This window comes from Rhea americana, unplaced genomic scaffold, assembly GCF_003343005.1.
Source record: "Rhea americana isolate MKP2758 unplaced genomic scaffold, rheAme1 scaffold_30, whole genome shotgun sequence".
In the NCBI taxonomy this organism is placed as follows: Eukaryota; Metazoa; Chordata; class Aves; order Rheiformes; family Rheidae; genus Rhea; species Rhea americana.
In genome coordinates, this window is record NW_028186424.1 from 4842256 (window position 1) to 4866887 (window position 24632).

General features: G+C 33.9%; 1 protein-coding gene across 1 annotated transcript in view; it reads right to left on the minus strand.

Moving 5' to 3' along the window:
* The window catches only part of RGS12 (regulator of G protein signaling 12), an 88168-nt gene that overhangs the window by 23794 nt on the left and 39742 nt on the right, over positions 1-24632 (minus strand). Inside the window, exons 4-10 of the mRNA XM_085309628.1 lie at positions 18550-18571; positions 9955-10124; positions 6338-6430; positions 4877-5020; positions 2175-2354; positions 1496-1649; positions 255-331 (exon numbers count right to left, since the gene is read on the minus strand). Of these exons, the coding sequence (XP_085165754.1) occupies positions 255-331; positions 1496-1649; positions 2175-2354; positions 4877-5020; positions 6338-6430; positions 9955-10124; positions 18550-18571 (840 nt within the window). The remainder of the gene's footprint in view (positions 1-254; positions 332-1495; positions 1650-2174; positions 2355-4876; positions 5021-6337; positions 6431-9954; positions 10125-18549; positions 18572-24632) is intronic.

The window sequence follows — 24632 nt, forward strand, 5'->3', positions numbered from 1 at the left end:
AGGATAGAAACAATATCCTTCTTATAAAAGGACAAGACAAAAAACAGCATATGAACACAAACTCTATTACATTTCAACTCTATTACATTTCAATATTCTAAAATTGTTTAATATTGCATCATGTCCTCTGAATGTATCATTTTAAAATGCTTTCTCAAAGTACTACTTTAAACAAATGACTTTAGACTTAGAAAATAATAATCCACTGTTTTCACTGCTCCCCCACTACTTCATTATTAAGAACTGGCCATTACCAAGTCAAGACTAGCAGCTGATGACATGGAGCCTTGTGATTCCCGTCTGTAGGATAATCCATTGGGCTGAATAGAATCTGCTTGTGGAAATAAGCAATAATCATTAGTAATCCTTAGTTTTATTATTTGCTATAATACAGAAAGCTATTGCAAAACCTTAGCTYCTCTAGTCATAAAAATCATTTTTTATTAAAGAAAAAAACTCCAAATCTTGCTACAATGTACTGAAGCACAGAAAACTGAAACAATCTTTGGTTGAGTATTTCTTGGCCATGTAACCCTTGAACAAGCCCACTTGTTCCCCCCCCCCCCCAGAAAGTAGAAACACAAAATTGTTTAAAAATATTTTTAAGAATACATAAAAGCATTTAAAAATCTTTAAACACTTTAAAAAATATTTTACCTATTCAAATATTTTGAAAAGAAATAACTATTTTTTTTTTTTTTTAACTCCCCTTTAAAAAAAGGGGGGGGGAGTACAGGTACGGTGTTAGAAAAACAAAATCTAAGAAAATCACTACTCGCTTTCAGAAGTTTAAGCCTATAATCTTAGCAAATGCCTATTAAATCTTTTTGTATATGAGCATATTGAGAACACTTAAATAATTCAACTGATTAAAAATTTATTGTGGGACTGGGCCTTCACTCAACATAGGAAAAAGAAAGGCTAGGGAACTCTTCCTTAAACTTTAGAAAACAGTTAAGTAACAAAACAGCAGATTAGAAGGTTTTTCACAACTCTGATTCTTCTTCCTTCATTTTAATCAGGAAAGCAGGAAATAAGAACAGAGAGAGTGTTGAAGTGAATGAACTTGTGTGGTGTTAATAAGAGAAAGAAAGATTACATAATGCACATGGAGAAATTTTAAAATAGCTGTAGTTTTAGCACTATTTGTATATACAGCTTTGAACTCCTCTGTAGAGATGAAATTACTTTACTATAACAACAGCAGGTTCCTGCTTGAATAAGTGATCACTAGAACACAAAAATGCAGAGTATACTGGAAAGTAGGTAAGTCTCTTGGGAGTCAGTAAACCAAGTTTAAATATTCTCAGTTTTTCATCTATTTATTTTCACATTCACTTTCATAAAAATATCAGAGAAACTAGCCAGGACATCGGCTTCTGATTTTACAGTTTCCCTCTGTCACATCTAAACAAGTKCTTAGAAAGTAAACATGACGATATTAGTCACATCTACTGCTGAAACAATTGCAATAAAGTGGAATGTGAAAACTCACCATTTTGATAATCACCATTTTCTTTTCTCTTTTGTGATTTTCCCAAACTCTTACTTCTTGACCATGAGAAAAATGTTCCCCTTTTCTTCTTCTCCGCATCCTCCTCTCCTGACTCTTCATTTAAGGATCTTCCTGACTTTGATTTACCACTTAACTATTATCAAAACACAATTAAATCATTGGTTAGACCACTGTTGCAGGTATATTATCTAAAACAAACATTCCTACACTTTTCCTAAAATGAGAATGTGATCATCAGGTTAACAGTCTTCATTACCCCATTCATTACTCTATGTGCCAGTCTACCTCTCAGTAGCAACTGAAAATAATAATAATAAAACCCAGCAGAAACCAAAAGAAATACGTACTACTGGATAAGCAGTACAACAYAGGAGCTGAAAATAAGCCATAGAGAGCTCATGTAAACATGAACAAACTCTCCGYGGCTCACCAGTAATGCCCAACTTACTGCTAGAAAACCAAAGATGCAACAGATTGTGGGAAAGTCATTTGCAGAATTTGATTTTTATAGATTTATATATTTTTCCTATACTTGACATATGATGTAGATTTAAATATTGRAATATTGTTTTTTATACATTATCGCTGATCTTCTAAAGAACTTGAAAAGCAATAGTTAATATAGTTTTCAGATAACAACAGTACAATCAAAGATAACCTTTTTCGGTGTAGAGATGTTAGACTTCTCTGAACTGATACTGTGTTTAGAAGTGGGGCTGCTAGGAACACGCTGAGGATCAGGAAGAGGACGACCTTCTACTTCAGCTAGGATGCATTCTTGGTAAAGGGGTGATTTGAGAAAGCGTGTATAGCTATCAAACTTCATCAGGTTAAAAATCTGAAATTAAAATTCAATAAATAATTGTTATGCAAGCTTAAATAACACATCAAGAAAAAAGCACTGTTTTGCAACAGCCAACTTCCATAAAAGTTAGGACATTGACTCGTAAAGAGCATTAGTCATGATTTGATTAAGGTCTCTTAAATACCTTGCACCAATTAGAAAAGAAACAAGATTTAATCTATTCCTTTAGCATAGATTTAGAATATGCTATGTGTTGTACACAGTGCAAAGTGCAAAAGTAGAAGAGATGGTGTGTAGTCTTGGCAACACCATCATCATATCCATCTTTTATTGTGTTTATATGTCTTCACATATTCTACACAAATCATAGAGCAAATTAGCCATTTTAAGTATTTTTAACAGATTTTTACATCAGTACTACATATAACAAGATTTGTAAAATTATAAAAGGATGTTTCAAGGTAGTTGTGAATAAGAAAAAAGTGTATGCTCTAAAATTAAGGAATATGATCTAATCGCGATATACAACACTATACAATGATACAGGATATGTAAGGTTAATTATTAATGTGGGGAGAAGCAAAGAGAGGAGAATCCATAAGGTTAGGATGAGTCCATAAGGTTACAAGATTAAAATGGCTGCTCTGGATGAGACCAACATTCATCTTTAACAACCGAATAAGGAAGCAGCAGTTCAATACCAGACCTGAGGCAAATGTCTAAAACTAAATTAGCCAGCCTTGCAGGCAGGCAAAGGAAAAATTTCTGTCTTAAATGTCAAACATAATCTCATATATATAACAAAATATTGTATCATAATTTCTCTGTTTCATTACACTGTCTTTCTATTTCTTAAATCAATGTGTTCTTTTACCTTACGACTTGTCTAGCAATCTAACTAACTATAGATGACCCAAGAAACACTATGACTGCCTCTTTGGGCATGATAAATTCCCAAACAAGAATTTAAAAAATCCTAGTGCCTATCACCCAAGTGGTTACGGCATTCCCAAGCATCTACACAGAAATCTATCACTAATCCATCACCTAATTCAAACTGAATGCTAACTTCCACAGTTTTGCCTTTCCCCCATATATTCCCATTCCCTCTTGGGGGCTAGCTGTCATGTTTCTTCAACACTCTAATGAACCATTTTCAGCATGGTAAGCTATGAAAAAAGTATTATTTTTTGTGTGCTTAGTTTTGCCAGCTTAATGTGCTGAAATAACTCCGCATGAAGTTCGATGAGCCCTCAAAGCTGATACAGAAAGATAAGTAAGGCTATGACAGCTATGTTTCAGCTGTTAGCCTCGGCTGCCAGGCAAAGCAGGCCAAAAATATAAATTAAAAAAAAAAAGAAAAGAAAATTCTAAGGGTCTCCAAAAGAGAAAAGAAGATAAAGTATTTGTCACTGACCCTTCCCACTTGAAAAACTGTTCACAAAAAGGAATCTCTCTTCTAAGAAAAATCCAATCTTTTTCCAACCACAGGTACACTGGTGAAATTCATAAAAGGCAACTGGTTTCAGAGTACTGGCAGTCTTCAGACCAAGGCTCAAAATATTCAGTGTATACAGTGCATATCACTTTGAAATATGTCTTATTGTGGAACTCAAATAAAAATACTGCTATATACTGCCAAAGTGCAAAATATGGAAAAGTAATGTCTGAACCTCATGGACTTATAGATGCATAGATATACACTGTAAGAGTACAGTCTGCATATACCTACAGAGCTGCAAAAATCAAGCTAACTGAAAATCACAAATCACTAGTCCTTGGTATTTTGGTGAAAGTAAAACATACAGAGGTTACACTCCTCTACAAATCACAACACTTAAGCTAAATACAATTTGTGGCCAAAAAATATAGTACACTATTTTACAGCACAGCTAATGCTAATACCTTAAATTTAATATAGTTTCAGGATACAAAATAAAGCTTTTCAGAGTCGTCTCCAGTCACACAATCTAACACCAAAAGAAGAGAAAATTGTAATCCATGCTCTGCTAGGTAGTTATCTCTGCAATATTTTCCTTTAATCTTCCTAAGAGACAAAGAGAATTACTGGACTACTAAAGCATAAGGGAAGGCCTCCTTCCATATGACAGGCATATTTTACAAATCACTTTAACCAAAATCACACACTATTTCTGTATACACTCGTCCACTAAAGAAAAGAATAAGCAACTATATGCAAACACCATATTGATAGTGTTACACTACATGGACTAAATACAGATACTAAAAAATAAGCTTACTTGCACTCACCCCTCATTTCAGTAACAGCACTTTTCGGATTATTTTTTAATTAGTGGCAATTTTCTACAAACATGCAAATGTACAGAAGAAGTGTCAAGTGGTATTCCATTACACAGTCAGTTCCATACTGCAAACATAATCTATATAATATTTATGTCTTTGATTTCTTTTTATATGTAATAAAATAGCATGAGAAACTACTTTTACACTTAAGTATTTCAAATAAATTCAAAGCACTTCAAAGGAAAAGATAAAAGACACAATTTTACAATAGTTGCATTTTCTCTGGTTACCTGAAGTTGCTGTTCCTTGAACATATCTGGATGTGGAGAATTGAGAATATCATCTGCCAGCTGTGCTTGGCTATCAATATTAACTGGGGTTGTAGCTTTGCTACACAAAAACTTACTGAAGATCTCCCGAGCTCTGTAAGAAAGCTACAGAAAAGAATTATTTTCCATATGAATTTATATGCAATTTAGCATACATACTTTTATATAGCTATTTTTGTATGGATGCATTCCATAAAAAATACAGAGCCATTCAAATATTCTTAATATACAAGAATTTTTCATTTGATAATAAGAAATAAAGAAGMAGCTTTATTTTTAAAATCTTAAATAAAGACAGGTCTCTTGTCTGGTTATCTTTCTCTGCAGCTCTCTCCTCTCTAGATCTCTCTCATGGATACATTTCAAATTGCAATGTTTACTGCAATCATCGCAAGCAACAGCTTTTGTTAGTTTTAGGGTTATCATCAGTTTATTTCCTTTAAAATTACAAGTACTCGAATGTCAGATATTTCTTAAGCAGTAGAAGTTGCCATCAGACAAAATAAAATTTAAATCAAACTATAAAAATAATGTCAAGCTCATCAAATGCTGCCTTACAAAGGAGAGTAGATATTTTTTATATTAAACTTTATAGATAAGTTACTATTTATATAAATTCTCTCAGCTTTAATTTCTGAAAGTTAGAAAAATGTTTTTACTGTTAAAAAATCATGCTCTAGTTTTATCTTGTTTATTTTGAAACACTCACATTCTGGAAATAATGAAAAAGTTACACTAAATCAAGCTTAGAGCCTTTAAGAGCGTTTCAGAAAATACATAGTTTGAAGACAGAGCAGAAGAAGAAAAAATGGATGGTGCACAAAAGAGCAAACAGTAACTAGGAAACTGAAACCCTTTCCACACTGTAAACACGAGTCAGGTTTAGTGGTGTGGTGTAGACAGAAATCTTACAATCCTGCACAAAAATCATCCAACCAACAGTGCCTGGCTAGTGTAGGACAAGGTTAAAAAGATGAGACGCTGATCCTGACAGTTTCTGGAAAAGCTCACTGCAGCTCACTGCAACACTGATACATCCAAATTACCTTATAAACTCATTATCTCGGCTAGCAAGGGTAGTCTACCTGAAGGAGTCAATGGAGGCTTATTTTTCCCTCTCCTTAGCAAGTTAAATTAACTTGCTCTGCACCCCATAGCACTGGGCTACTGCAGTGTTTCCAGCATTCAAAATACCTCAACTCTTTTCTACTGAGCTACCTCTGCACTTCACTGAAGTATGAATACAACCAGCATCTTAACCTTGGGACGGTACTCCCAGGGGATCAGGAAACTCGGGCTAAAGTGCCTGCCCTGCTTTAGTGAAATCATAGTACTAAGACTATAGTTCCAATAATTTCAATAATCTTGAGAAAGCAGTTTTTAGCAGGCAACATCATGTATCAAAATATAACACTGACTTACCTCTTTTTTATCATGTGCTGGTACATGGTTAAAATATTCACAGGCCTGCCAAAATAAAATATTTTCTTCACTAAATTCCTTCCGCAGAAATTCCTACGGGAAAAATAAGCAAATAAATAAATGCAGCATAAAGAAAAGAAGCTACTTGCAGTTTTATACAACATATTTATAGTGGTCGATAAGAATATTAAAGTTGGTGAAAATATTTCAGTCTCATAGCCCATTTTTTTTAAAAGCAAAGTTCAGTTCATTTCCAATTTGTACCTTATGCTTTTCTTTTCTTTTTAAATACATACAATTGAGAAAAACGCATCAAGTTACAGTCAGATCACTTCCCTGTACACAGGCCAAGTCTGAAACTTTGTGTGAAGTTACACTAGTGCATAAAATAATGAATGAAAGCTTTTAATTACAATTTAAATATTTTATAGCTACATTTTTAAAACTGCACTGTAAACCAACTATATTTAATTGCACTTCTAATAGTACAATATAGACAGGTAACTGTTTCTCCTCAGAATGCCATTCTATGCTCAAATAATCAGTCCGCATTTATATGATTATTCATGTGAGTAGCTGTTTATAGAACAGTGCCCCCAATCAATTCTGTATTCATTACAGCATTTTTCTGCCCACAAGAAAACTATGAAATATCTTTCATCACTGTTTGCTTGCTTATGTGGTCACACATGTTCCCCCTGGAAAATATTTTCTGGAGAAAAAAATTAAAACACCCAGTACCACACACTATAATCAGGAAATTTGTATTATAGTAGCATCCAAAGGTCCAAATAAGGACTGGGACCCAATTCAGTTGGGAAATATAAGTTGTCCCCGTTTCTAATCTGCATAATGCAATATTTTCTCTGTATATGCTTCTTTAAAGCACTTTATATATTAAAAAAACTTTAAATAATAATTTGGTTTTCTCAAAAATCCCACTCAGTGACTCATGTAACRGAACAATGCTTGTTTATACTTTATTAAGTTAGATATCTGTGTTTGAGGATCTTATTTTAAATTATCCCACAAGCCACAACTTTCACTCAAATGTCACGCTAACATCACTTGAGCTTCCTTAATATACAAAAGCAACCTCAGAAAGCAGTCTGCGACAAATCTGCACAAAGATACTTAGAACTATGTCTCTTTTAAGATTTACCTAGAATTTAGGGAGTCCAACTGTACAAAAGCAACTGAGAAAGATGAAAATACAGGGATCCTAAGTTCACTAGGCACCTTCCAATATAACCTGAAAGCTTTTGAGATACTTCACCTGAGACACRGAAAGTATAAAGGACAATCCAGACAGCAGTCAGGGTGCATTTTTGCATGTAATCAAATATTAAACGAGAAACAAATTTGTGAGCAGGAACCAGAATTGCCTACTTCCCAGCTCTGTGCCTTCATTACAAATCTAGTCAGACCAGTTATATATTGCTGGGAAGTAAAAGATGTTGGTGTGAATCACATCAGGAGGGAACTGAAATGAGGTTTCTCACTTCCAGGATTACTGCTCTTATCTTATAACGCACTACAATGCAAAATATGAGTATTTGCAAAATATGCAAAACCTCTTCCTCTTACAGAGTACTTCCTACTCTGTGACAAATCTGTCCTCAGGAGTCGACTCTGTGTTCTGAATCCCAAAAGGACCAAGAAGCTTACTACACAATCTTAAATTAAATGCTCATGCTCTAAAGGTGCTTGAACACTGGCAGGTATCTATTGAGCAATTTCTTTTGCTAGTTATAGGTGATTCCCATCTCGGTCTGTGGATTTTCTGGTCTTCCCTYTGAAGGCATGTTAACTTATCAGTTGAAAGGCATTTCTTTTAGGCACCACTACTCTCCAGCCTTCATGCCAAACTTCAATGGATTAGGATGTCCAGGTTGCAGGTAAAACCTAAGTAGAGACCGTGAATCTGTTCAGGGCCTCAAGAAATTGGTGGTACACACAATGAATTTCAACAACCCCAAGTTTTTCTTTAAATTGCTTATTTCTTAATACATAGACTTTTTAATGTTTATAGAAATAACTTCTAACGYAAATAGAAAAAAATTAATAAAACTTTCTGAAATTAGTATCTGAAGCTCCCATTTTGCTGAAAAGTAATTTTTAATATTTTAACATGGAAACTTAAGAAAATAGTCTGTTAGCTACTCTCTGACTTTTTAAGAAAAATTTTGAACTTTCATAATACTGAAAAATTACTGTAACAATTTCTTATGTATATGTAAATAATTTTATTGATGGCTTAAAAGTAATGAGAAAAGCCAACTAATTTCCAAGGGACCCCCTAAACTACATAATTTTGCAGGTGAACTCCAACATCCGATCAAAGGTGTAATTATTCTTTCAGTCTCAGGAGTAGTCTCAGAAACTAAGCAGAAACACTCACAAATCTTGGGCTACTCTGCTAAGAAAATGAAAAGACAAGTAACATATATAGTCAGGGTATTATTATTTTGTTTTCATCTTCTGTTTCCTCAAACAGGTGTTCACTGTTAATACATTTCACAGCCCCACACAAAATTTAAGATGGATGTCTACTTATTCATCATTTTGACATTTTAATGTACTTTTGTATCTAGTATGAAGTACTTACACAGAGACGCCTAAACATTTGTTTGAATATCTGTTAATATAATTTTGAAAGACTTTGTAAGTTGAACGCTGTGAATTAGGCTACATTATTTTATAAAACTACAAATCATAATCAGTCAATGCTGCAAAAAATATTTTAAACCTAATAACAATATCCACCATTTGAGGCAGGTAGAGGGTTCCTGGTTATTTTCTGGTAAATTCAAGAATCTAGAGCACAGAAATCTCCATTTTGAAAATTAAGGAGTTGTCTTCTGACGTACTGGAGAATTCTAATAATCTAAAATTCATACCCACTGGTTTCTTTTTGTACTGTTTCTGAAAATGATTTGGACAGCACTAAATGTTCTCCTGTGATATTGTGAAACAGCAACACACTTTTGATGCAACAATACATACAACTTAATTTCTTTAGATGTAAAATAGAGATATTATTTACAACTTCATAAAAGTAGTCAGGAAGCTTAATTTACACTTTGCAAATACTCAGTACTACTGCTCGAAGCTGCAGCTTTAACCAATAATTGTAATTATTTAATTACTTCCCAAAATATTTCTAAAACACTTTTTCCTCAAGATCAGCCATTTTGTCATTGAAAGAATCTTCTGCATGGCTTCCAACATTTCAGAAGTGCTTCCCACATTCCAGCAGGCAAACATGAAGAGTCTAATTCTTAGAAAACTATTGACGCATGATCTTTTTCTTTTAAAATATCTTGACTATAGATAAAACTATAATTGAACRTAACTGTTTTACAAAATGAGAAATCTTACTAAATATGTAGATAAAATCTACATTTTTATCAGAAACCTTTGCTACCCAGAAGTACCCAGAAACATGTGGACTACTACAAATGCTTATTCAATTCTAAGCCTGTTCAGTTTAACTTAGAAAGACGTTCAGGTAACAACTGTATAACAATGATCTCCTATCCTTGTGTTGTATGTAAGGACAGTGTCAAGAGAAAAAAAGAACACAGAAAAATTACTGCAGCCATACCAGAACTTACAGAAAAATATTTAATGCCAACAGGATCCTGAAGAAGACGCTCAAATGAAACAGCCCAGCTCGCAACTCTTCTTTCTCGAAGTCGTCGACAGCTCTGTACACTGGGAAGACTAGCATTGCTACTGAGGCTATTCTCACTGATGCAGTCTTTTAAATCAGTGCTGTTCAGTTCTGTTAAAAAAATTAATAAATCAATCCATAAAATATTATTTTCTTTTACTCTTCTTTCTACATCATTTTTTCCATACATATTATGCCATCTGCTCAAAGTTCATAGTAGATCTCTTCCCATTCCCCATTCTTTTTAGGAGTAACTGCATGGGATTTAAAAAAAAAAAAAAGGCTCAAATTTTCTTCTGCTCCACTGCAAAGAAAATTATTCTAGTGTCTTAACAATAACACCCTCACAGAAGCAAAAGGGTAATGCAGAAAGGGAAATCTTGTCTTCTTCTGCTCTACAAAAAAAAGCATTTTGGATAATATTTCTTTCTTCCATACTTGTCCCTGTAAACTGCAATCCTTCAGAGGATTATCCAAAGAAAGTAGACCTTTAAGAATCCACCTTTCACCAAAAAGTAGACAAAAACATATCTAGTAATAAGAGATAGCAAAATTTTATACACTCTTAAATAAGTAGACATGGACTCTGTGAAACGTTCCATGGAAATGAGAGATTCCTGCTAAATGCTGAAAATTTAGGAAAGGAGACAATTGAACAAAAGAATAGYGATCAGAAAGGGCTATTATGGATGCTTGCTTTCTTCATCCATGGAAAACAGCACCATCAAACCACAGATCTTGAATTGATCAACAGACCTTCTCACGAAAACGGGGATCTATGACTCTCTCCCAGACTAGAGCCTACATACTGCAATAATCTGGAGACACCAATGTTCTCCCAGTCTTTGTGTGAACAACTTAGCAGAACAGTTCTAAGAGGACTGCTTTTCAGCTGCTTTTTAGGAGCCTTTTTCCAAACTATCCTTGCTGGAGTATTTTGGGGGTTCTTCTTCACTTTGGTGATCACTGTAAAATTCTGTGGAGACCCCAGAAGAAATAACAACCTCCTTTAGTGGAACAATGATTGTACCTAAATGTAATATTTTCCTAAAGAATCTGAGTCAGGAGAGAAAGAATTAAACTACTAGCATTTTCAGACTGTAGTTTTCAAAGTATTCAAAATGAGAGAATACATACCACTACTACAAATCCATAACAAAAATAATATTGAGATGACATTGCCATTAGCCAGTTCATACAAAAAACRATAATATGATGTTACAGCAATTAAAGTGCTAAAAGGGTAGTGATACAGCTATAAGGAATAAGAGAGAACAGTATTTGCAGGTTGCCAACAGATTTTGATGACACCTGGCAGGCAAAACTAACTGAAAAACTCTGTCAAACTATGCTCACCCGATGCCTTCTCTCAGGATGAAGTTGAGAAATGACCACATACTTTTGACATTTAAATTCATCTTTCCAAATACAAAAGACATTTTTGTTTTTTCAAAGAGTCCTTAGAGAATTTGGGAAAATACATCCATGTGTAGCAGCATGACTGCACTAATTTCAAGTATTTATCATTAAATCAAGATCATCTTTGTCATAGACCAGAAAATAGAGTATAGAGAAATATTATTAAAGATTGACCATTTGTTCACAGAAGTGGAAAGGTGAAAGAGAAGACTATTCTACCCAAAAATGGAATTGTGCATTGATACAATATGGTCCTAATCACAAACTTCTCATTTACTTGTTGCACACCTTTTTACAAATTACTATTCTTACTACCTCTCAGTTTACACGAATGTTAAATTTGTAGAGTAATAAAGTTACAACTTCACAGATGTCATCTTAGGTTTAATTAACTGTGTAGATACAACTGAATAAATCCCTGAGTAACTTGGTCTGATCTCACAGACAGCCTTGTTTGCATTAGAGATCTCTTGAGGTCCCTTCCAATACTGAATGATACTGTGATGAAGTGATTTTATGAAAAAGGTAATCATTCAGTTCTTTGAAATATGAGCAGTAATAAAGGATACAAGAAAATCACACCCTCAGATATATAGCTGATATCTTTAACAATTTTATGCCAAACATAAAAGCAAACATACAGCTCACTATAAATGCAAACTGACTGAAAAAAACAGAATTCACAATCAGTAAAAAATAGCCTACTCTTCACAGGGACATTTTTCTTTTTATTTTCCTCAGTTAATTACCTGCTTTAATGAAAGCAAGGAGTAATTTCACAAAAATTATTACTTTATATGATCTCTCAAGGACTCCTTTTTTCTTATACATCCAAATGATTTTCTATGCATTTCTATGTTCTATGTTACAAAACATTATTGCTCCTCCCTGAAAATATGAACTTTGAAAAAGACTATTCAAAGACAGTTATAAAGACAGCAAAAAGTTACAAAGACGGTTATAAACACATCTAGATAAGAAAATTTAAATAAAACAATTCTTATGAAACTTTACTTTTAAACTAAATGCAATCTAAAGCTTAGAAATATCTACCAAGATGTAACAGCTAACTACAATTTCTGTAAGCAAAACTATTGTTTAAGCAAAATAAGACAAAGATACTGAGTAAGGTTAGGGAAAAGTGAAAATGTARCTATTTCTTATTACATTTTAAACAAAGATAATGTTTAAGAAGAATATTTTTACTCCCCTTAAGGCCATTGTGATCAAATTCAAGTAAAAAGACTCAGCGAATAATTCCAGATTGTCTTACATCAAATATTTATTCACTTTTTCCTGTAAGACACATACCAAAGAACAGAAGCAAGTCAACTGTTAGCTTCATTAGAGAATACCTGTCATCACAGTGAAACTATTGTGAAAGAAGTTAATGTGAACCTGAAGTGAATTGTTATCTTATTATCTGAATTATTTTGCTTTAACTCTGCAGGTGGATACTTTTTATTCTACAGTCCCAGCTATGAACAGATATCCATTTCCTGAAACATCTGGAACAGTTACAGCTGTTACTAAACCCTGGGTCACTGCTAGAGGGGTCAATCCCCAATGAATTTCTGCAATGGAGAAATTCAGATGAGTATTTCCTAGCTCCTTTCAGGTAAAAACAGAAAGGTAGACTTATCCCACATACCAAACTGTTTAAGCCTACTTGGCTGATCTGGGGAAATTAGGGAACAGTAGTCGCATGAACTGCTCAACTCAAAACCCACAAGTCACTGTGCCCTAGGACTGGGAAGGGATTGCAAAACGGTAGGCCCAGGAACCCTCAGAAGGTGAATTTCTCCCTTTTGCCCCCTCCAAGTTGTTCAATTTAAGATCAAACTGTAATTAAGATCTTTGAGTGCAAGCCAGCGACTGCTAACCACCTTTAATTGCTAGCAGCTGCTCACTCTCCCCAGCTTGTCAGAACTGCATTTGTTATGAACTACAGTGGGTTCTCATTCCTCTGATATGCCGTTCCAGGAAAACAGATGAATCCGAATAAGACTACTTTTTCAAGAACTTTGAAAGCCACTGTCACAGGCTCTCCAAAGGGGGGCTGCTCTTAAAGCAGCATCAAGAGCTTATTCATTCACAATAAACTTCCTCTGTTCTGTCAAATTGTATTTAGCTAACTCAGATTATTTCAGAAAGGACTAGTTGAATTCATAATTAATCCAGATGCTGTTCTTTTCTCCCCTGAAACAAAAATGTAGTTTCCTTTAAAAATCTGTACTTATTTCTGCAGGGGTTCCTATTAACATGAAAACCATTCAGAATAAGATTCTTTCCCAGAAAAGGCTTAGTTATTCAATTTTCTTTTACTACACACATGAATAGTTGCAGTTAAAACAGTTACAGCACAGTGCAGGTATATGAAAACATAATTTAGAATCAGAGAGAAAGAAAGGTCAGATGGGGGGAAAAAAACATTCACCAACTGTATCACTAGCACACAATTTATCCAAATCACACTTAAATGAAGAACGTATAAACATATGACTCCTGCTGTGCTCCCCTTGCAGAGGAATGTTTCCAAGGTAAGACTTCAGGGTCAGGTTTCCTGTCTCTTGCGTTCCTAGCTACATAAGGTCCACCTTGGAAAGAAAAAAACAAGAAACTTTCCAGCTAGTCCTGTATTTCATCTCACAATTACTCTGCTGAGAAATAAAAGTAGTGGCCTCAAACTCTTCCAGGATGAGAAAAGCCAAGTGGCCTCCTCCTTTTTGTTATGTATTTTTAAAAGTAAGATTAGGATCTCAAGATGCCAAAGCAATTTACTACGAAAACCCCAGCTCAGGTGATTGGAAGACACATCAGCGTTGTGACAGAGTTTCCTAATGCTTTCCTTCCTTCCTTCCTCCTTCCTCAGTGCATGGAAGCACTGACTCATCCTGCATTGCCTGTACCTAGCAGCCTCCTTCCTGGAGCGTTCTGGATCCCAGGCACCTCTCCGTATTTCTGTTCTGTTCCGGACCCATCGCTCCTAGAGGGGAAGCCCACCATTCTCTGTGCAAACTCATGCAGTTTCTTTTAACCACCTCCTTCAGATACAGAATTGGCACAGAACGCTTCCTAAAACTCCACACGAGTAAGACCCTTTTACACGTTTTGTGTTTTCACATTTTGTAAAGTGTTCTGGGTTTATTTTACAAAAAAACAGCATTCTRTAAGAAAATGCACATATCTAATCAACTAAAAGCTTAAAAGTAGTCAAGATAAGATCGCTTTGAAAGTTTTGATTTAAATCACATAAAGCAGTAAGTCTGAATACAAGAAATATTTTTGTAAACATTTTTTGTAAAATCTACACACACTTTTTAACTCTCTTATACCTCTTTTTTATTGTGACCAGCTCCACAAATTCCTTGTAACCATCTGAATGCCCACATTCACATAATTAACATATTCCAGTTAATCACTAAAGACATTACCTGGATAAAGCTGATAAGAACCACTGTGGTGCCATTTAATCAAATACTTCAAGGTATTCACAGAAAGCCATACTCCTGAATCCATACCAAATTCAGCTGCAGTCTCCAGGAAGCCATTGGGTGCAGATTGGCCTTGCTAGTCGGCACCTTGTTCCTCTGTAACTTTGGGGATAAGGGATGCTAATGCATTTCCCCCAATTCCTGGTAGCCTTTTACATACTTCAGAACAAATCGATTCTTTACCCTCGTGGCTTCAAGCAGAGGAAACCAATAGTATACTTATCACAAAGAGTTATAAAATGCTACATAAATAATTTAAAGAAAAGACCTTTTGCCACTGCTTCTAAAGGAACTTGAATTATTTATGTTACCATGGAACACTGTTACAGCATGCATGCATTGCCAATATAACTAAAAAATACTTCATATGCCTGTTAGAGGAAATAATCCATCTGTATATAGTGTAAACAATAGTGTTCTGTTTTGTTTTGAGTTCATTGGGGATTTTTTATTCTGCCTTCCTTAGTTACTTTTTAAAATGCACTTCTACATTATTTATTGCTCTAAACATGAGATTTCTTTAAAAGAAAAATCTTTAAGAACATTTTTCCTTATGAAAATTCTTTCCTCGTGATGATCACTAAAAACAAAAAAAAAAAAATCCTAATATAGCAAAGTGCTTTACAATAAAAAGACACGTATAATATCTGTTATCCTTACATATAGGGAAATAATAAATTTTAGCTTAGTGGAACTCATCCTCCGTAGGGAATAGCAGGTAAGAACTGACTTAAAAGATTCTGAAAAGCTCAGCCACCTCCCCACCTGCCTGTCTGGGAGATGAATGATGATGGASCTTTATCATATGTCCATTGACCTTGAAGTTTTTCCTTTGTAAAGCTCCACCCAGGTATCAATGGTGAGAGTGAAAGAAAGACATTAGCTGGTGACTAATGACAATTTAACTGTTTCATCTCTGAGATGATCTAGATAGCACAGCGCTCAAGATAGCCTGTGTTAGCACTCTCAGTATTCCTACACTAAGCTAAAATGTATTGTTTCAGAGGTATGAAACAGGAAAAAATCTGCTAGTTACAAGTAGTTGTACTAACATAAAATTATTTCTGCCATTTACAGACCATAGGTGCTGTGGACTATTTGAGCTATAGCAGGGATCTTGCATCTAAACAGTATTACTATTTGCTTTCTGATTATAACYCATTAAGCAAATCAATTACAGCTATTTCTTAAGAGCTGTGGCTTGTCAGTATTCAAGTACCTATATCTTCATATGCTACCTCCTTTAAAAAATYCAAAGTGCACAGTTTCGGCTAATGAGAAACATCCCAGCCTTGCWCAAGCTGAGTTACTATCTAAAATAAATGCAACATGCAGTAAGTGTTTTCCAACGTCTGGCTCTAATGTAACAAAATCCATATGACATGAGGCTTCATTGACCTTGGGAAAAAAATGTCCAGAAGGCTGTCATGCCTGCTACTACACTGCACGGCTGTATATGAGCACATAATTACCACTTTTCACACAAAAACTCTCCTTCTGAGACTAAATCTTAATAAYCATACTTACACCATGTTTTAGTTTAGTTTTATTACTAGGCTGGAAAGGGAAGTTTGTAATACTATATTAATGGTTACAATGGTACAAATCTCGCTAATCTAGACATGTCCTGCAATGTCTGTGGATCTGTTAATGAATTACTGAAACTAGAGAAGACTGGAAAATTTTCAGAGCTGTGACATTTTCAATAAAAGTGAAAGCCTGAAAACAATTTAGACATGAATCAGCTTTTCACTCAATGTAGCTCTAAATGAAATAATTTAGGATTTTAATTCATTTTTCCTGGTTACATTCTCTCTGGTTCTTATTTTTCCAATTTGCTTTCTAAGTACTTAAGCATTTATTCAATATTACTAAATATGATTTGACTACTGTTTTTTACATAAATTTGGTCCCCTTTATAGCGTAAGTAGCTTTTAACAATGAACAGTCCATGTTCAATCTTCAGCACTAGCTGAAGAAAGAGTAGGTCCTACAGTCCATGAGAAAAATACATACAAATTACTATCTTTTCTTTCACCTCTGCAACCTATACAGCTCTTAGATTTCATTATTTCACAAAATTCTACAGTATTAACTGTAAAATTATAATCACCTATGAAACTGGAATGAACTACAGCAGTCATATTTGAAGAGCTGAAAATAAGTCAGATCTTAAAATAAAAATTCAACTGGAAGCATAAAAAGCTTGAAAATGACTAACAGAGGAATACTATCACAGGAATCTCCAAGTCTGGATGGGCCACAGAAGTAAAATAATTTTAATTAGCATGGAACTAGAACTAGAAACACAGTGCAGACAAGACATAGATACATTCTACTCTTAACTAGAAAGATCAATCTTAACTTTTTTTTGCCTCTTAGCATCTGGAATTTAATTCAACTACCTATGCAAATTAAAAATTCTGTGCGCTTTGTCTTCCTTTCCATTTTTTTCCTTGAACATTGAAAAGGTAATATCTGGGGGGGAAAATGCCTATTTTTGCCATGAAAACAGCCTATGCTGTAGAAACAGAGCAGAATAGAAACAATTATTTTCTGTTTCATTCTTTCATTACTTTGTAGGTAAGCAAGAAACATTATAAAGTCTATCTTCTCATCCAGAGAGAAGTATTGTTACAGTACTAGACTGTGACAGCAGTAGAGAAGGAAAACACCTGACAAAGTCAGCCAGCCAGCGGGAAATGGTTCTGTGAAGAGGCCCAAAACAGTAATATGTGTCTATATGGTATTTTTAATTTTACCAGGAATCAGAAGTTAGGACATGATGGAATGTTGCAAATAGGTTTTCCTACTTTGCATTTACATTTGCATTTAATATAAAAAACTCCTACAATCTAAAATATTTTTTCACTTTCAGTGCACTAATCAGAGCAACAGTTTATTTCCTTTTTATTTAATAAAATTGTTTTCTTACTCTTTCTTACAGAGAGTACCAAAAGTAACAAAATAAGTGAATTTTTTATGGAGGATCAAATGAAGCAACTCCTGCAAAGCAAGACAACTGGAAAAAAAAAATCTCTTGTATTCCTAAACTATACTTAATTCCTTTATTCCTTTAAGGAAGCATACTAAAATTGTTTCAATTAACTTCAAAGTTTCAGAGGAATCCTCTTATGATGTTTAATAGAGACAATCCTGCAAAGCATTAAAGACAACACTAAAATCAAAACAAACTTAGGTGACACAAAGAGGAGTTGACTCTCTAAGTACTCCTGAATGATAAAAGTTCCATACTATGATTTTATGATTTTACAAATATCAAATATCAAATTAACAAAATAGAGAAAAAGATTTTATCTACAATCCAATTACATCAAAGACTACTATCTCTGCCTTTTTGTCATTATAAACAAAGAATCCTAGTCATAATAAAAATATGCACGTATAGATCTGCCACAAAACATGTATGCAAATAAATCAGTAAAAGTATGTGAACATAATCTTATAAAATTTTCTGGCACAATTCCCAAAGAAGTCACAGAGTTCTGCATCATTTAGGCGCATCTTGTAATATATCACTTTATTTGCCACATATTACATTGCTTAACRTGGAAACTTTGATTTTTTTTAGATTATAAAAGTAAAAATAAGCTTCAGCTTACCTCCATCAGASACAGTTGCTGACTGCAATAAGAAAAAGAAAAGTAAGTGTTACTTAAGTTTTGTGATAAGTATTAGAAATCTCTTAGTGTCACGTTATGTGTACAGCATCAATTAATTTTATCATGTTAATAGTGATAGATAATGTGAGAGAGAAAAATCTRAAGGTACCAGCTGTTACTTTCTTACAAGTGCTTTCTCCTCACCACGAAATTCACCCCAGGCCTCCTGATCAATGTGCTAGAAGCTCATTCCATAAACATTTACTGGACCAACTCCTTCGTGCTCTGAGTAGCCACACTGATTTTAACAGTCTTTAAAAGTGGCCTGCAAAGACTTATCACGAAAGCACCACCTTACACATTTTATTTTACTGCAATAGATGGAGACAAGTGGAAGTTTCTTCTTTCATCAGACTTCCAGTGAATCAAAATTAAAATTCAGTATTTTGTCAGTCAGAGGAAAACTTCCCCTACTGATGTTTTCTGACTTCCACRGAGCCAAAAGCATGTTTCCAATAAACAAGGATTGAGGTAAGAACTCCTTGTCATTTCTGCTAGTTTTCACACCAAATTTTCAAGGACAATTAGACTTTCAGAGGACTGTGGAAACTTAGGTGATTATCTACCCTAGAATTCTCATCTTCCATTGCAAACTGCCTGAAGGCAGCAAACATTTCTGTAAAAACAAGTAGGTGAACATTTCCCAAACGTGAACTCCAGAGTACAGATGTTTGCACTTTGATGCTCAACAGAGCTTTTGCTGAGACCAGGAAAGTTGATTTTTAGAGTCAAATTTGTTCTGATTTTAAAAGTAATTTTTAATAGTTATTTTAATTTAGGCAGTCTTTTCCTGGCCATTTAAGTTGTCCTTGAGCCTTTCATTAACTTCCTAAACAGTTTAAAAAAAACTCTTATCTTGTACTGCTCTTCAACTAAACTAGGAAGAATGCCATTATATCCATGATATTTCCAAGACAGAAGATACGGAGAAGAAGAAAAAAATCCACATATACACACTCAAAAGAAAAGCCATCTACCCATTGTTCATCCATATTTTTCAGCCTTGGCAACAAACATTCCCTCTCCTCCTGAAAATCCATAAAAACCTTTAGCAACCATAATAATTTCTTCATTTCTTTTTCTTTCCTATTGTCTCTAACTGCAGAATTTCACATTTCTGTTAAGCACTGTCTGAACATCACTGTGTTACAAACTCTTGTATCATCATCAATCACATAATCAGTAGAGGATCTGATCTGTTTTTCAGTATTACATATAAGTATTCTGGAATTCTTCAGAGAGATTTACCATACCTTTTCTACCTATATTTTGCAAGTAGGTCTAGCAAGCATGTTAGGTATTCAGAAGTTTTAATTTAATTCCTGCTTGCTTTTATATATATGATTGCTTCTAATTTCTTATTCACATACGGTAAATCTGTATCAGTAAAGCCAATGAACACACAATTTCAACATCATTATTGGAAAAATGAAGAAAAGGATGACTCAGAATAAAGTAACAGTATCAGTTTACATATTAGACAAAATAATAAAAAAGGTTGMAAAATACATATATTTTAAGGACAGTCATTTACTTTGACAGCTTGTGTGAATCTAAAGTCAAACACCAAATATGATTACCCTTCATGTTTTTAAAAGTGTCAAGTGAAATCAATAGGATTTTCATGATAGTCAAAATAATACATAAGTACTTTTTTTTGCAACTGCTAAGTTAACAATTGTAAAATACCATTTTAAAGGAAAAATTGTATGATTTCATAATAAAGTTCAAACTTTACACTAAAATTACCACTTTATTAAGTGCTATAGACAGTAAGATAGTTTTAACTCAATTAGCATAAGGTAAGGCTATGAGCTTTCTACACACTAATGGTTGGTTTTGTGTGTATTTTGTTTATTTTAAAAGCTTTGGCTAATATATGTTAGATAATGTGTCATTATCTTAAAATTGCTCTAAGCAGGGCTTTTGGTAATTACTACATTTAAACATTCCAAAAAAAGAAAAAGAAAAGAAAAAAAGAAAAGCTGTGCCTATTTAGATAAGAAAATCTGGTCTTCCGATGTCAACCACCTATTTAAGATATTTCAAATTTGCACTTTGGTTTTGATATATTCCAAATACACAATAATTTTTTTATATATAACAGTGCCACTAAAAGTCCAGAGCACTTTTCAGCCAGTATTAGTTCATTTTTCCAGATCACACAATAAAATTTATAACAAGAACAATTATTTTATTTCATCTATGCAACTTAAACTACATTCACTTAAATAATAAAACCAGGTTAAAGCTACAGCTGGTAATTATTACATAAGAGTTTATAGTCATGTGTTTAAAACATGTTTGTGAGTACTTAGAAATCTTAATATAAATATGTCAGAAATTGCACACAGTCAACATTTAGACAAAACATTTTCTCTTCTAAAGTGTTCAATTAAAACTTGTCCAGATTTGTCCACAGATGCAAGTTGTCAGACCAGACTTTTTAAAATTGTATGATGATCTCATTTTAAAAATTCAGCATACATTGGGGGCCAATTTTCATTCTTCGGTGCTCACTCTTGCCACCACTGAAGGTCTTCAGAGCAAAATTTGATCAAGCGTACATATAAAGATTGATTATGTCTTGAAAGTTAACATTTAACACATACCTATTAAGAAATTCCTATTAGAAAACTTGCCTATCAAAAAGCTATTAAATTTCAACAATTCATATATGTAGCCGTTTCTGAAAGATGAGCAAAGATGAAGTAAGACCCCATGCCAGTTAGAGATAAGTGAAAGTAAATAAAGTATTTCATTCCAAATAACAGGATATACCTGTATTCATTTTGTGAATATATACATGAACTGTCACTCAGAGATAAAATCAGAACTGTATTCAACCCTCAAATCTTTCACAACTAGATAAGAACAGAAATTAGTTCTTCAAATTAGCCTGACTTCCAAAGTTATTTAGTAAAAAGACCATGGTATATGCCAGGAGTCTGATAGTAACAAATTACTAAAGCAAATAATAATAATAATAATAAAAAAAAAGAATCTAGCTTAGGAAAACTAATTAGGAAAAATAAAATGTCTTCCCATATATCTCTTCATGGGAACTCTGCTTGCTTATCCAGCTGGTTTGGCAACCAAGGTGTATATACACACACATACCAATGTTGGAAGATGCAACTCTTCCTTACATTTCAGGGCAAGATYCCTGTGATCCAAGTGAGAAGGTTACTGCCAGAGCCAGCAAGCTAAACAATGGCTTCTCAGTTTTCATACTTCATTAAAAATGTCCTAGATCTAAGAAAATAGGCAAATACTTCAACATAGATTGGGTAGTATAAAGTTCTGAGCAAAAGAGAATATGTAAAATTTCTGTTGGTATAATTCCCTTTGCAATGTAGAAAAGACAGATAGATCCATCAGTTTTTTGATGTTGTGTTCATGCAATCCATCTAAAAAGAGGATTCATTTAAAATAATTCATAGGAGAGGACTACTTTATGAGTGTATGAACTTCTCATTCTGGAATAGATATAGACAATGTAGAATCTGGTAACCAACAGCAGGACAACGTAGGAAGAAAGGTTGAAGCAACATAAATCGTTTGTTTACATTGTACATAATCTGTTAGATCTGTGCACTAGCGTGCACAAAACTAGTCTGAGGCCACMTTTCAGCTGACAGAAACTCTTATCTAGGAAAGCCACGTAGTTCCAGGGAATAAAAAAATGTTCTTCTAGATGGATCAGGTCTCAGGAAAGAAAATAAGTGACTATTGTCAAAATTTGCCATAAAACCATGATACAGAGAAACAAAAAACACTGTATCCATATCCCAGACACTACCCTGAGTCAAAAAATCCATGTATGCAGACTGTCCAGGTAACAGAACATAGAAATGTCTTCCCCCCCAAGATTTGCCATTCARGTCATGCTGAAGTACACAAGAAGAAGAAATGCAAAGATGGAGATACTGGGAGGGGTGACAYACACTAGGAAATGCGAGGACTGAGTAATGGAGCAACATGAAATCATCCATATTAATAGAACATGGGTGAGTGCCTTCCTCACACAAAAAAGATATACATCTCCAACTACTCTAAAGAGAAGGGATAAAACCTGTGACCAGAGCAAAAAGTATTCCTCTCCTACCCTCACATGGACAAAAATCACAGACTAAASAGAAACATCTGTTTCTTTCCTTTATTCAGTTCTCTGAATAAAGATTCAGAGAAAAGGGGGTTAAAATGACTTTTCTACGTGCCCTAGGCACACTTTCTTCTAATATGGTCACCAACTTTTTGCAGCATCCAGAGTTCTCTGACAGCTGCCTACAAATCTTGYTAGACTGACTTACTACAATATTACACTATTTAACATAGTATACTATATAATATAATACACTATTTTACAAAAGCCCCTCTGATTAAGCCTTTAAGCTTGGAATACCATTCCTTATCTAGCTACACCAATCTTCTAAACCAATTCTCTTATACGATTTAAATATACAAAATAAGTTTGGGACAACTGTCATGCTCTTCCAGAGGCAGAGCACTCAAGATTTAAAGATCCAATACAAACAGTCAACTTTCAAACACTTTGCCACTTAGCTCAAAGAAAGTCTATCACTCAGCAGACTGTCTCCTTGCATTTAGCATTGATCAAACTTCTTACTAAATCACCTGAAACAAGTTCTCCTTTTGCCAGGGTATGAAATACAGGCAGGTCTCTAGATATTCAGTCATATTACTCCAGCACTTGCACTGCATAAATYTATTTTTATCCTTGTAAATGCATTAGAGTGTTAACAGCATTGTACAAATGTCATGAACACTCACAATTGTTCTAACATTTGAAATCAAAATCAAACCAGATTACTTACAAGTTTCTATAAGATCTTCCTTCCAGTAAGTCATCTCAAATATATTTACACTTCAATATTAGTGTGTAAGATTATTTTTATCTCCAGTTTCAAATATTATTGCAATTAATTTAATGATTTGGAATTATATGAAGAYTCCCTCTTATAATGCCACTTGAAGGAGAACTACTACATAATTTGTCTTTTCAATTTTCTGCCAAAGAAGTGCACTTACAGTTAATACAAAAACATTACAGACATAAGAATTCGCAAGGAAAAGAAATATACTTCAACTGCTGTACAATAATGTCATTGCATAGTTTTTCTCTGAAGGTCAATTATTTGTCAAGCATTCTAATCTGCAAAAGCAACATACGAACAGTAAGTTATGTGACATTTGGAATACCTTCAAGAAATAAATGTTCAGCTTGTTATACCAAACAAATCCAATCTTATCACATTTAAACACAGTGGCTTAAATGTCAAGTCCATCCTTTAAATTATTCTGATAAGGGTATATACAAAAACATATGTAGTTTTACCTACAGATAACATATTGATACAATGGTACAAAAAGACACAAAATACTTTGTAGTATTAAAAATACACAGATTATAAACATATTGATTTTAGCATTATATATATATTGGACACAGTTTACAAATACATCCTCAAAATCTGAATGTTAGTTGCTACAATAAGATTGTCTCCCTTACTCTTCCATGATAATAAAATGAAATGTTTGTATTTACAAAGGAATTTTAAACAAAATTCTTAAAGCAAAAGAGCTTGAAAGCTAAGCAAAAAGCATTCTGAAGCTGATAATACTCTTCTCTAATTCTTGCCAGTAACAATACCCTCTTCTAATTTCTCACTGCAACAATGTCTTGCCTTAGTTAAATATAATTCATATCACTTACCCGCTCTTCATAAGAAACAGCAGTTATTTTTCCTAACAGTACTCTTCCTAAATTCATCTTCACTTAATATGGAAAACACATTTCCTTAACACATCAGCTTCTCAAAGAGTAAACTAAAAAAATCAACCCTATTCCATGCCTGTACATGCCAGTAAAGTTTAAAGGCATTTCGTACGAAGTTCTATTTTACTCCCTTTATGTTACCCATAGCAACAGGCCAATGCAGGAAGCTGTGGTTCGTCAGGGATTCAGATTAGATCTCAATTATCTCTCACCAGAAAAGCTA